At 44.1% G+C, this 12,286-nt stretch overlaps 1 protein-coding gene across 1 annotated transcript in view; it reads left to right on the top strand.

Annotated features, from left to right (window-relative positions):
* Positions 1 to 298: 298 nt before the first annotated feature.
* Positions 299 to 12,286, top strand: part of LOC142312981 (uncharacterized) — a 45,431-nt gene continuing 33,443 nt past the window's right edge. Inside the window, exons 1-5 of the mRNA XM_075351969.1 lie at positions 299 to 505; positions 5,371 to 5,550; positions 5,632 to 5,755; positions 5,839 to 5,936; positions 6,134 to 6,224. Coding sequence (XP_075208084.1) covers positions 299 to 505; positions 5,371 to 5,550; positions 5,632 to 5,755; positions 5,839 to 5,936; positions 6,134 to 6,224 — 700 coding nt within the window. The remainder of the gene's footprint in view (positions 506 to 5,370; positions 5,551 to 5,631; positions 5,756 to 5,838; positions 5,937 to 6,133; positions 6,225 to 12,286) is intronic.

Genomic DNA, 12,286 nt, shown 5'->3' with positions numbered 1-12,286 from the left:
GGATACCATATAGTGGAATAATCGCATATATAGATATAGGTTATACTGTGAGATTATACGGTGAAATAGCAATATGAGCATAATTAGTCATTTAATCTTTAATATTAGTAGGGGACCATAAGCAGATTGCTCCTAAGCTGACAGCACTATAAATCCCAATTACGGTATTGCCATAGTTCTGTATAGGTGATCACATGTACTTAGAGAAATAAGATTGGTACATACATGTATTAACATATACATTAACATATACATTAGTAACATAGGGAAAATCATAGAAAAGAGATAAGAATAGATAATGATGATTTTTATATGGGAAGGATTATTAGAAAACCTGTTCATATCTCCGGTTCAAGCCGTGGGGTTCAAGGGTGCCCAGAGTGTGGATCCATCAGGCTTCCCTTTCCCGGAAGAGTTTAATCCTATCACCACCTCTACGGTTTGTGCTAACCTGATCGATGACCTGAAACTTGAGCTGGGAAATCCTGTGACCCGCTGTTATGAAGTGAAAGGGAACGGGTAGCAGGGTACGACCACATCTGATGTCGGATTTGTGTTTATTAATGCGGTCTCGGATATGTTGGGTCGTCTCCCCAACATATCCGAGACCGCAGGGGCACTTGATGTAGTAAACAACAAAGGAGCTGTCACAAGTGAAGAAGTCTCTAATGGGAAAAGATTTGCCAGTTCTGGAATGTGTGAAAGAGCATCTTTTGGTGATATTGGAGCACGGGGCGCATCTCAGGCATGGGAAAGTGCCACACTGTGGATTAAGGAATTTTTGTTTGGTGGTCGGAACCTATGTCCGCCCGCACTAGCTTGTCTCTAATATTTTGTGATTTCTTGTAATAGAACAAAGGGGGTGTCTTAAATTCACTGATTTGTGGGTAGGAAAGGCCAAGAAGTGGCCAATGCTTCAAGACAATTTTCTTGACCAGTGGGGAAAAGGGATGGAATGTGTTGATAAGGGGCATGCGATCAGATTTTGTTAGTGGCTTATGGGATGAGGATCTCGTTTTAGTTTCTATATTGTTGGGATAACCTCTCTGTCTGAACTTGCTGCTCATTTCATTGTGTCTCACCAAACGACTATCCTCGTTGCTGACAATCCGGTCGACTCTCGTATGCTGACTAATCGGCAGGGAATTTTTCTTGTGTTTTGGGTGATTGCTGGTGTAATGGAGAAGGCTGTTCTTATCCGTGGGTTTGGTATAAATATCAGTTGTGACGGTACCGTCACTGTTTTTGATGACCCAGCAATCCAAAAAATTGATCTTGTCAGTACTATGGTTAATGGTAAAAGTTAGACCTGGTTGGTACGTATTGACTTCTTCAAAAAATGTAAATAGAGAATCTAGGTCACCGCCCCAGATCAAGAAGATGTCGTCGATGTATCAACGCCATAATAAGGCATGGCATAAAACCTGGGGATGGGAATGAATATATTTATCCTCAAATGAGGCCATGAAAATGTTAGCGTAGGGGGGCGCGACGTTAGATCCCATCGCGGTCCCCCTACGCTGCACATAAAATTTATCCTGGAACAAAAACGGTCACTCCATTCTGTATCCTATATCCACCGGGTTATATCACAATAATAATAAACAGGTTCTGTGAACCTTCATACGTGGTTTCCTCAATGTTTATACTGTATGCATTGATTCGTGTACCCTTGTCACTATGGTTCTGTCATTACCTATGGTTTCGGATGTTCTACTTTTGCCTTGTGTACCCTGACAATGATGCCATTTATAACAATTGATTGCTCTTTTTTCTTTGTTTTGTTCTTCTCATTTATAAATAATGTATTTAGCCTGTCCGACCTGATGAAGGCTTGTTAGCCGAAATGTCGACACCTGGCGGCCAATTGTACAGCACCGTTTTTTTCACGTTTTGCACTAACAAATAAAAGAAAAAGCTTTTGACATCCAATTACTGCAGTCTATTTTGGTTTATGGGAAATTAATAGTGTGCCGGAGTTATCATTCAAGTCTCCTGTGATATATACTGTATAAATACAGTGTGTGTGTGTGTGTGTGTATGTATGTATGTATATATATATATATATATATATATATATATATATATATATATATATATAAATAACCCACATCTTCCCTTGTGATACATGTACATCGGTATCGGTGTCAGTGTGCACTGTGCGTGGCTAGGTCTGTTAAAGTGATGCCAAGTGATCACATGCCGAGGAGGAGCTGGACAGAGACAAGTGGGGTAGGTGAGTGCGGTTGCTGTCAGCTTCCCCATATTATTACCTCCAATGTGTGTATATGTATGATGTATATATCTGTATGTCAGTGTAGATGACTGTGTATAGATTTGTCTGTTTATTATTATTATTTATTATTATAGTGCCATCAATTCCATGGTGCTTTACATGTGAAAGGAGTATACATAATAGGGACAAGTAGAATAATCATAAACAGTACAAGACACAGATTGGTACAGGAGGAGAGAGGTCCCTGCCCACGAGGGCTCACAGTCTACAAGGGATAGGTGAGGATACAGTAGGTGAGGGTAGAGCTGATTGTGCGGCGCTGTATCAGACTGAGGGTTACGGCAGGTTGTAGGCTTGTCGGAAGAGGTGGGTCTTCAGGTTACTTTTGAAGCTTGGCAAGGTAGGCGAGAGTCTGATGTGTTGTGGCAGAGCATTCCAGAGTATAGGGGAGGCACGGGCGAAATCTTGGATGCAATGGCGGGAAGAGGAGATGAGAGGGGAGTAGAGATGGAGATCTTGTGAGGATTGGAAGTTACGTGTAGGTAAGTACCGGGGGACTAGGTTAGAGATGTAGGGAGGAGACGGGTTGTGGATGGCTTTGTAGGTTATGGTTAGGGTTTTGAACTGGAGTCGTTGGGCAATGGGAAGCCAGTGAAGAGATTGACAGAGAGGAGAGGTCGGGGAGTAGCGGGGGGACAGGTGGATTAGCCGGGCAGCATAGTTTAGAATAGATTGTAGGGGTGCGAGACTGTTATATGTATTTTAGGGAATTTTTCTTCAAATAAGTACCGTATATGTGCATATGCCTGTGCCCACGATCAGGAGTCACTGTGTCCTGGAGGCAGCGGGTCCTGACCTGTGGGGCTGCACGTCTCCTCCGCAGGAGACCACAGCTGCCTGTGCCCACGATCAGGGTTCAGTGCGCTGCGGTCTCCTGCTGTGTTCTCCCTACGGAGGACGCATGCAACTGCAGCAAACAATTGATATACTGCAGTCTGGAAAGACGCTCCTCAGGTCAGTGTTTGCTGCAGAAAAAACAAGCACAGTGGGCACGAGATTTCTAGAAATGAATCCACTGTGCTTGTACTGTACAACGCAGCGTTTTGGACAGAGCAAAAACACACTGCATCCAAAATGCTGCAAACACTGATCGTGGGCACGCAGCCTTAAACAATGTGATCAGCAGTGCTGAAAAGGATTGGATGTGGGCGTGACAGATTGCAAAATGAGTGTGGTTAGGGGTGTGTCCTAAAATTGCTACGCGCGCCGCATACTTTGGCCCTCTTTCTCATCTTTAAATGTTGGGAGGTACCGGTATGCTATAACCATCCTCTGACATTGTACCTCATTCACTGTGTGCACGCCAATATAGGACTACACTGAGGAGCTGATCATGTGACCCCTGACTCCTCCCCTCCATGTGACATCATCACAGGTCCTGGAAGCACAGAGCAGCCATATATCTAGTGTGCGGCTCTGCAGGAGGAGGTGTGTGGAGATTCCCCATTACTGGGGCAGGCGGCATTAACCCCTTCAGCTCTGAGACTTTCTTGGTGTTTTTCTCTCGCTGATTTCTATGAATCGTGAGGTTTTTGTTCCTTTTCCTCTGATAGATACAAACGCCCCAACTATGAGAGGCCGGAAGTGAGGAAACCCGTCTGCCCTCAGTCCTCGGCCCCTTTCTGCCCTCAGTCCTCGGCCCCTTTCTGCCCTCAGTCCTCGGCTCCTTTCTGCCCTCGCTCCTCGGCCCCTTTCTGCCCTCAGTCCTCGGCCCCTTTCTGCCCTCAGTCCTCGGCCCCTTTCTGCCCTCAGTCCTCGGCCCCTTTCTGCCCTCAGTCCTCGGCCCCTTTCTACCCTCAGTCCTCGGCCCCTTTCTCTCCTCAGTACTCAGTCCCTTTCTGCCCTCAGTCCTCGGCCCCTTTCTGCTTTCGGTCCTTGGCCCTTTCTGCCCACGTTCCTTAGCCCTTTTCTGCCCATGGTCCTTGGCCCCTTTCTTCCTTCGGTCCTCAGCCCCTTTCTTCCTTCGGTCCTCGGCCCCTTTCTGCCCTCGGTCCTCGGCCCCTTTCTGCCCACGGTCCTTGGCCCCTTTCAGACATCGGTCCTCGGCCCCTTTCTGCCATCGGTCCTCGGCCCCTTTCTGCCATCGGTCCTCGGCCCCTTTCTGCCATCGGTCCTCGGCCCCTTTCTGCCATCGGTCCTCGGCCCCTTTCTGCCATCGGTCCTCGGCCCCTTTCTGCCATCGGTCCTCGGCCCCTTTCTGCCATCGGTCCTCGGCCCCTTTCTGCCATCGGTCCTCGGCCCCTTTCTGCCCTCGGTTCTCGGCCCCTTTCTGCCCTCGGTTCTCGGCCCCTTTCTGCCCTCGGTTCTCGGCTCCTTTCTGCCCTCGGTTCTCGGCCCCTTTCTGCCCTCGGTTCTCGGCCCCTTTCTGCCCTCGGTTCTCGGCCCCTTTCTGCCCTCGGTTCTCGGCCCCTTTCTGCCCTCGGTTCTCGGCCCCTTTCTGCCCTCGGTTCTCGGCCCCTTTCTGCCCTCGGTTCTCGGCCCCTTTCTGCCCTCGGTTCTCGGCCCCTTTCTGCCCTCGGTCCTCGGCCCTTCTCTGTCCTCGGTCCTTGGCCACTGTTTGTCCTCGGCCGCTTTTTGTCCTCGGTCCTCAGCCGCTTTCTGTCCTCAGTCCTTGGCCCTTTCTGCCCATGGTCCTCGGCCCCTTTCTGCCCTCGGTCCTCGGCCCCTTTCTGCCCCCACACAGTATAATGTCTTCCAGAATGTTCTCATTATATGTTTCTCCTTATTCTCTCCAGTAATTGTATTATTACAGCGGATTCTTTATGATGTTTCATCGTCATCTTCTCCCCATTTAGGTTCCTACAATATCGGATCCTCTCAGTGGAGATCTTCTATAGAAGAGAATTCTCCTGATTGCCCCGTGAAGGATGGATATGGACAGGGACAAGATGGCGGAGAGGATATTACACCTCACCCTAGAGATCCTCTTCCGGCTTACTGGAGAGGTGAGAGATTCTGATGACGTCACATTACATCATTCTTATCTATTGGAATAACAGATGGACAGAACTGGAGAGGTGAGGACTCTGGAAATGTCTGGAGTGAGATTTCTTACTGTGTCTCTCCATATCCAGGATTACACAGTAGTGAAGAAGACCTCTAGTGAGCGCTGTCAGGCCCCTGTGTCTGAGGGATGGGGAAGACCCCTGAGCCCAATCACAGGGCCTCCACCTCACCCCCCGATACATGAGGACATCAATGACCAGAAGATCCTAGAACTCACCTACAAGATGATTGAGCTGCTGACTGGAGAGGTGACACTGCTGGGAATGCTGGGACATTATACAGTAACGCTATGAAGGGATCGGGGCTGACGGTATCATTGTATGTGTCAGGTTCCTATAAGGTGTCAGGACGTCACCGTCTATTTCTCCATGGAGGAGTGGGAGTATTTAGAAGGACACAAAGATCTGTACAAGGATGTCATGATGGAGCTTCCCCAGCCCCTCACATTACCAGGTAATAGACAGGACTAAGTACACACGGCCTATAATTATCTGTATGTAAGGAATGAATTCAGTCCCTGTATGTGTCTCCTCCAGGTCTATCCAGTAAGAGGACAACACCAGAGAGATGTCCCCGTCCTCTTCTCCCACAGGACTGTAAACAAGAAGATCCCGATGTTCCTCAGGATCATCAGGTAGATGGAGAGAAGGTGCCATGAAATCTCCCTATGATGTGTAGACGGCTGTGAAGGTCTTGTGCTCAGTCTTGTTTTATCCTCCAGTATTATATGTTTTATACTTGTGTAATGAGAGCGGTGGAGATGGCAGGATTAGAACTGATCATAGATGGGACTTCTCCATCTGTCTGTGACTTTTACAATATTTGTTTCAGGGTGAAGATCTGACCCATATTAATACTACAGAGACATATGTGAGGGATGATGAGTGGTTTAAAGTCGAAATTCCTACAGATGACTATCCAGGTGAGTAGTAACCACTAATTGCAGAGAAGTCACATATTCTTCTCAGTCACCGGCTGTGGCTGCTTTAGCAGGGTTGTAGTCCGGCCATATCAAATGGTCACCATTCTGCTGCTAGACCACCACATGCTCCTCCACCCAAAACTGTCCCCATTATTTTGGGCATTGGACGCCCTTCTGTTAGAGTGAGCTCTGTATCAGCCAGATCTTACAGGTAGGATCCACCCTATCCCCTGAAATTAGAAGATGTTAACCCTTAGCTGCCCAGATCTCTAATCTGCAAAGCCAAATGACAGCGTACGTAGAATGTGCAGACAACTTAGAAACTCATGGGAAGAAAAATATAATCTGTATGGTGGACCCCTAAGAGAAAGCGGTGGGTAATGATGCTGGTGACGCCCTAGAGTCTTAGTTTGGTGTCGTGTTTGCCAGTTGAATAAAGATTGATTGCTCTCAGTAGGAGAAACAAAATAATAATCTTGTAGTTGATGAAGAGATCTAAGTAGTCTGGAAAGCTTGCTTTGTAACATCATTTATTTTATTTTTGTTAGCCATGAAAAGGCATCATAAATAGGGATAAGTGAGCCTGAACTGTAAAGTTCAAGGTCTCTATCGGACACCTTGTGTTCACTGCTCGAACACAGACTTTTTACTGTACGTCTGTTTCCTATTTGGATTTCTCATCCGAATAAAGCTTGTTGAAAAGTTGCAGAGCAGCCAATCAGAAAGCTTTTAGGCTTTGGGCACTTCTGGACGATCGCAGCCATGCCAATTATTGGCATTTGCTGTGATTGGTTGACGCACCCTGTGATTCGGTGTGTCTAAAGGCCAGATCATGGGGCACGCCATTATTTTGCCTTCACTACAATAAGTAGAGTACAATGTTGTAATGAGGGACAGTGATAGTTGCAGTTACTAAAAAACAAATACATTGCAGGAATACAACGCGGTAGAAGTGAGGGACAGTGATGGGTGTATGTAGTTCATCGTGCATCATGTAACTTGGCGTAGCAGTCAAAAACAGCTGCGTACAAGCTTTGTTATAATCATTCTCTGTATACAGGTACAGGCCATGTAATAATCTGAACTTGTTCTCATTTTTTGGCACACAAACATCTACTAAGGGACGTGGCCGTGGTGGTGCTGCTTCTGGGCGAGAACGTCTGAAACACACTCCAAACTGAAACACCTTCCTCTGCTGCATGCAGGCTGGTCTTCATTATTTCTTAGGCTCAAGTACTGCCTAAAAGAGACAGTCTAAAAATTGGTGCCCTGCTAAAAGCGCAGAGTTGGCAGCTGAGGAGCATGGGCATCTTTTGCCAACGTCACCCATTTAAAAATGAGTAAAGCTGTGGGAACCTCAACTAATTAGCATCTGTCACTTTTGAATTTGAGCATTCTGTTGGATGGAGTTCTGTGGCCCATCTCTGTTTTAATTGGGTGCTGGGTGGTGGATCTTGGGCAATCTTGGTTGTGAGTTAAAATGGTAAACAGGCTATTTGGGGGTCCCTTTTTTCAGAATTCGCTGGTCTGTGGTGGAACTCTGTTAGTCTTGGCTCTTGGGGAACTGGGAATACAGGCTACATAGGGCAAATATGTTAAACTCCTTGCTCTGTTGGGGAAGTTTGTAAATCTTGGCTGTGTGGGGCAACTGTTTATAGGGGCTTTGAGGCCTAGATTTGACATTTACACTCTGGTTAAACTGGCAATCTTGACTGTGTGGGTGAACTGGGAATACAGAAAGTCAATATCTAATATTTCTTCAAGAAACTCATTTGACAGAAAATATTGGCCCCCTACAATAGTTTGGATTGCCATGAGCCACATACTCGAATTACTCCAGATGTGTCACCTCTAGTTACTAAATCACTGTTGGTGAAGGCTTTCAGGGTGGAGGGTGATCATTTTAGTAAATGTGTTATTGTCTATAGTCACAGTTTTCCTCCATAGTAGTTAGTACCAAAGCCGCTCTTATTTCATGGCTTTCCACTGCAGCCAGTTTTCTGCTAATATCCTGGCCCCATTTCTCCAATCTGTCTTTTTAAATGGTAACACCTTTGTAATGCTTAAAGTGAATCTGTTACCAGATTTGGCCTCTATAAGTTGCGGTGTGGCCACCACCAGTTGGCTCTTTGTCTTGCTAAATTCTCCTAAAAAGTGGCTGAAAGCCCGTACTTACGAAGCGTTCACTGATATCCTAATCAGGCACGAATACTAAGATTCTTTATAGCAAGATATTATTTATTTTAATAGCACATGAATAATCAATGGTACATAGGCATTAGCACTACTTTATAGTCATAGAATCTTATACAATAACAGAAATAGGCATCAACATTACCGTATGTTGTAGCATTCCTTCCTCATCGGAGGGACTCGATTAGTGAGAAGGAAGACAACCCGGCCTCTGCATCACAGGCGCAGGGGGCGTCCACTTCAGCGTCCTGGAAAAATGTCCCTGTCTCACTGAGCGAACCCTGTATTTTTATACCCAAACTTTGTACATTGTGGTCATCGTGTGCACAGAGTATTGCAATTGGTGACCAGCATGTGATTGCTGAGTCATGGTCATGTAACCTGACCACACGCTGCTGTGGGCACCAGTAGATTCCTGCACGTTGCTGGCTTAACCACTGGTTTCCTGCATATGTTGCAATGAGCCATGAATTTTACATCGTTAGTTTCCTACACATGTTTCTAATTAACCACTGGTTTCCTGCATATGTTGAACTGTAAGCGATCCTTCCTCATAATAGTGGTTTGTTCAAGACCTACTTAACACGTTCTCTTCATCGTGAAATCGGGTCAACTGAGGACTGTTAAAGCCGGGCTTTTGTTTCCTCTCAGGCAGCAGGGACGGACCGGCCGGTTGTGAGAGCAGGCTTAAAACACCAAGACAGACTCGAGTCTATAGTGAGTCAAATAGCTCTGATCCTTTATTGAATCCAAAGGTTTCTTATACCTTTCAAGCTGATTACGCAATATGAGACATGTGATATAGTTACATAACTTTAGATAGATACCAAATATAGTCATTTTGGGAATAAGCATGATATCATCACATAAGGAAAGGATTAATATTTCAAGGCCAAAAAGATATGTAATAAAAAGCGTTTCAAGAGATGTAATCAATCAAACCTTGTCAAACAAGCTGCATAGGTCAAGATGACCGTATAAACAATTCTAGGGCCTTAATGATAGTCATAGCAGATGTGAAATAGAACATCAATTACTCATTCCAAGATTGCATAACGGATTGCATAACTGATTGCATAACTGATCAAATGCCCATACGTGCAAGAATATAATGAACTTCTATACTAAAAAGGATACAAAATGGCTTCTCTAACAATTCCCCTCTTTTGATTAATTATGTTCTATCTCATCTGTCCCTTCCTATAGGGTAGACCGCAGAGACTTGTCCTACTTCACAATACACTAGGCTTTCCCTACGCGCATCATGGGGACCTGCCATTCAAACGTGCTCTGTGGGATCGGCCTACATGTCCCTATTCCCATCCTATCTACTATTCATAGAGGGGAAATATACCTAAGGCTATATGTAGTATAATATCATATATATGTATGTTCTACCAGTTTATTCATTATATAAATGTGATATATGTTTGTATAGTCCTTGTAGTGTGTTTATATATCACACACTTTATGGTGTAACTTTATGGAGTCTTTGTAGTGTGTTTATATATCACACACTTTATGGTGTAACTTTATGGTGTATAGTATTAAAGTTCTTTTCATGCTGATGTTCTTGCATCTTGTGGTCAAACGATTCCATAGGACTTCCACAGTAGGCACAGTCGGTTAAGTCTGCCAGGGTATCTTTGTCACATATCATACATGTGCATCTCTTTGTGGTTGCTATGGTCATCATTACTTGAGTTTGGAGGGATTCAGTATCAATAGCTTCTCTCTTTTGGGGTTTGTATGTTCCTGAAAAACAGCTACAATTAGCTCCTAGAATTTTCTTTACAAGCATTACAAATAATTTTACCAATACTGCAATTACTAATATTATAAACGCTCCTTGAATGACATAATGTATTATCCCTGTGATCCATCCGCCCACACCTTTGAATAGATTCAGTGGGTTTAACCAGGAAAGCCATTCGGGGAAGGGTAGTTCACTCAATGCATTGGCTTCCTTAAATCCCTTCTTAAGTCTTTCTGCTCGGTTTATATCATGTGTAACCTGCATCAGTCCTTCAGGGTTTATGAAGTGACAACATGAAGGTCTCACCACTTGACAGAAACCTCCACTAGAAGCAGTGAGATAATCAAGTACCATAGAATGTTGATTGGTAATGATGATGAGCTGTTTTGTGTAGGCTGATTCTATATTTATGGCATCAAATAATAGATCAGTCACATTATCAAAAATATCTCCTAGTTCTTGAATCATTTGGGCATTTCTCATGTTCCCCAACATTACTCCTAATGGACCTGTCAGTACCATTCCTGCCTGCATGTACCATGGTGTACTAAACAAATGCTTCTGTGTCTGCTAGATTTTGTGTCAGTATCACGTTTTGCAAGCATGTGTTGAGGAATGTTTTTGTATGGGAAATCATCCTCACTCCATACCCATGTTGCAGGTTCCAATCTAGCCAATGTACAGGTTCCCTCTGCTCCCTTTGGAATCCATCTATAAGCTTTTTTTTCCCACAAACAATGTAAATACCTTTTGGAAGTTCAAACTGATATTCACTTAGTAACGCCATTACTACTGATACAAACCGCAAGGTCTCATAACTACTCTATAAAATTGAAAGGGCACACAGTATGGTTCTTTATCATTAGCTATTGACATATCTGCTGCTTCATCACCCAACTGCCCTTCTTCAACTTCTTCACTCATGTGTATTGCACTGCGATTTGCACAGGTATCAGTGTCACCATGTTCGAATCTATAGGCTCTGGTCCAGTTTGTTTCATGTATGTATCTTTGTAGGGATATACAAGGAGGTCTGGTACAATACGGATTTTGGTTTGGGGTATAACTTCTTATTCCAAAACTAACTTTTAACATTTGATTGGGTATGGGGGTTACAAAACAAGACATGATATTAATATATATTCATGATACATTACAAATTTATTGTCCCACTGTTTGTTCCTAAGAGGAGAACAACATATAGAAAGAGAAGCAATACGCAATACTTCCCTAATGCCATTTCTTTAATCTTTGTGAACCCTCCTGCAATGGGATGTATGGACTTTTACTGAGGTTGGTGTACTAAGTTGGACTTGGTGTAGATCCAAGTTTCCCCCACACGCCTCCAGACCGTCACCCAGTCCCCCCAAACTTCAGAGAATGTGTTCCAGATTGGAAGGATCTGGAATGAAACTGAAATCAACTGTTTATTACATGGTATACATATTTAATTAATCATTTATATATCAAAAATTACACGTCTGATTACTGGATCTGTGAACAAAAATTGCATTTTGTACCTTCTTATCTTGTATATGTAAGATATGTACAAAAGACAAAAATTATCTTTTATCCCTTATACATATCCCACATACACAATTTCTATCATGTGCTTTTCTAGTAATAACATATCATTTTCTGCACTGGATTGCCTCTGACCAAGTCTGGGAAAAAATCTACAGAACACGCACAAACTTGCATAACACCTGCTTATGGTATGTCACTATAATTTATCTGCGGTCTCTGAGATGTGAAGAGCCAATGCAGGGTATACTTCTATGAACTATACAGTTTTCCTTCTTACATTATTTTGGGTAATTTTGGGCATATGTCTTACAAGTCTGGGTAAATCTGGACTAAATTCTGGTGTCACCCATACCTTGTTTCTTAAGACACACACTTATATCCGTTTTTCACAGAGAATTCCTTATTAATCTATTGGTTACCTGGACCATCAATAAGAAGAGAGCTTATGGCAGAGAAATATTACCGCCCTGTATCCACAGACCTCAGTCAGCTGGGCTTCCTGCGTCTCTATCTCCACTCCTCGTTGAATTTCTTGTACCTGTAGGGATTTAAGAACACAAGGAGTGGCAGACGTCACAGACGTGAC

This window comes from Anomaloglossus baeobatrachus, chromosome 5, assembly GCF_048569485.1.
Source record: "Anomaloglossus baeobatrachus isolate aAnoBae1 chromosome 5, aAnoBae1.hap1, whole genome shotgun sequence".
Classification (NCBI taxonomy): domain Eukaryota; kingdom Metazoa; phylum Chordata; class Amphibia; order Anura; family Aromobatidae; genus Anomaloglossus; species Anomaloglossus baeobatrachus.
The sequence above is the reverse complement of the archived record's forward strand: the minus strand, read 5'-3'. Positions and strand labels throughout refer to the sequence as shown.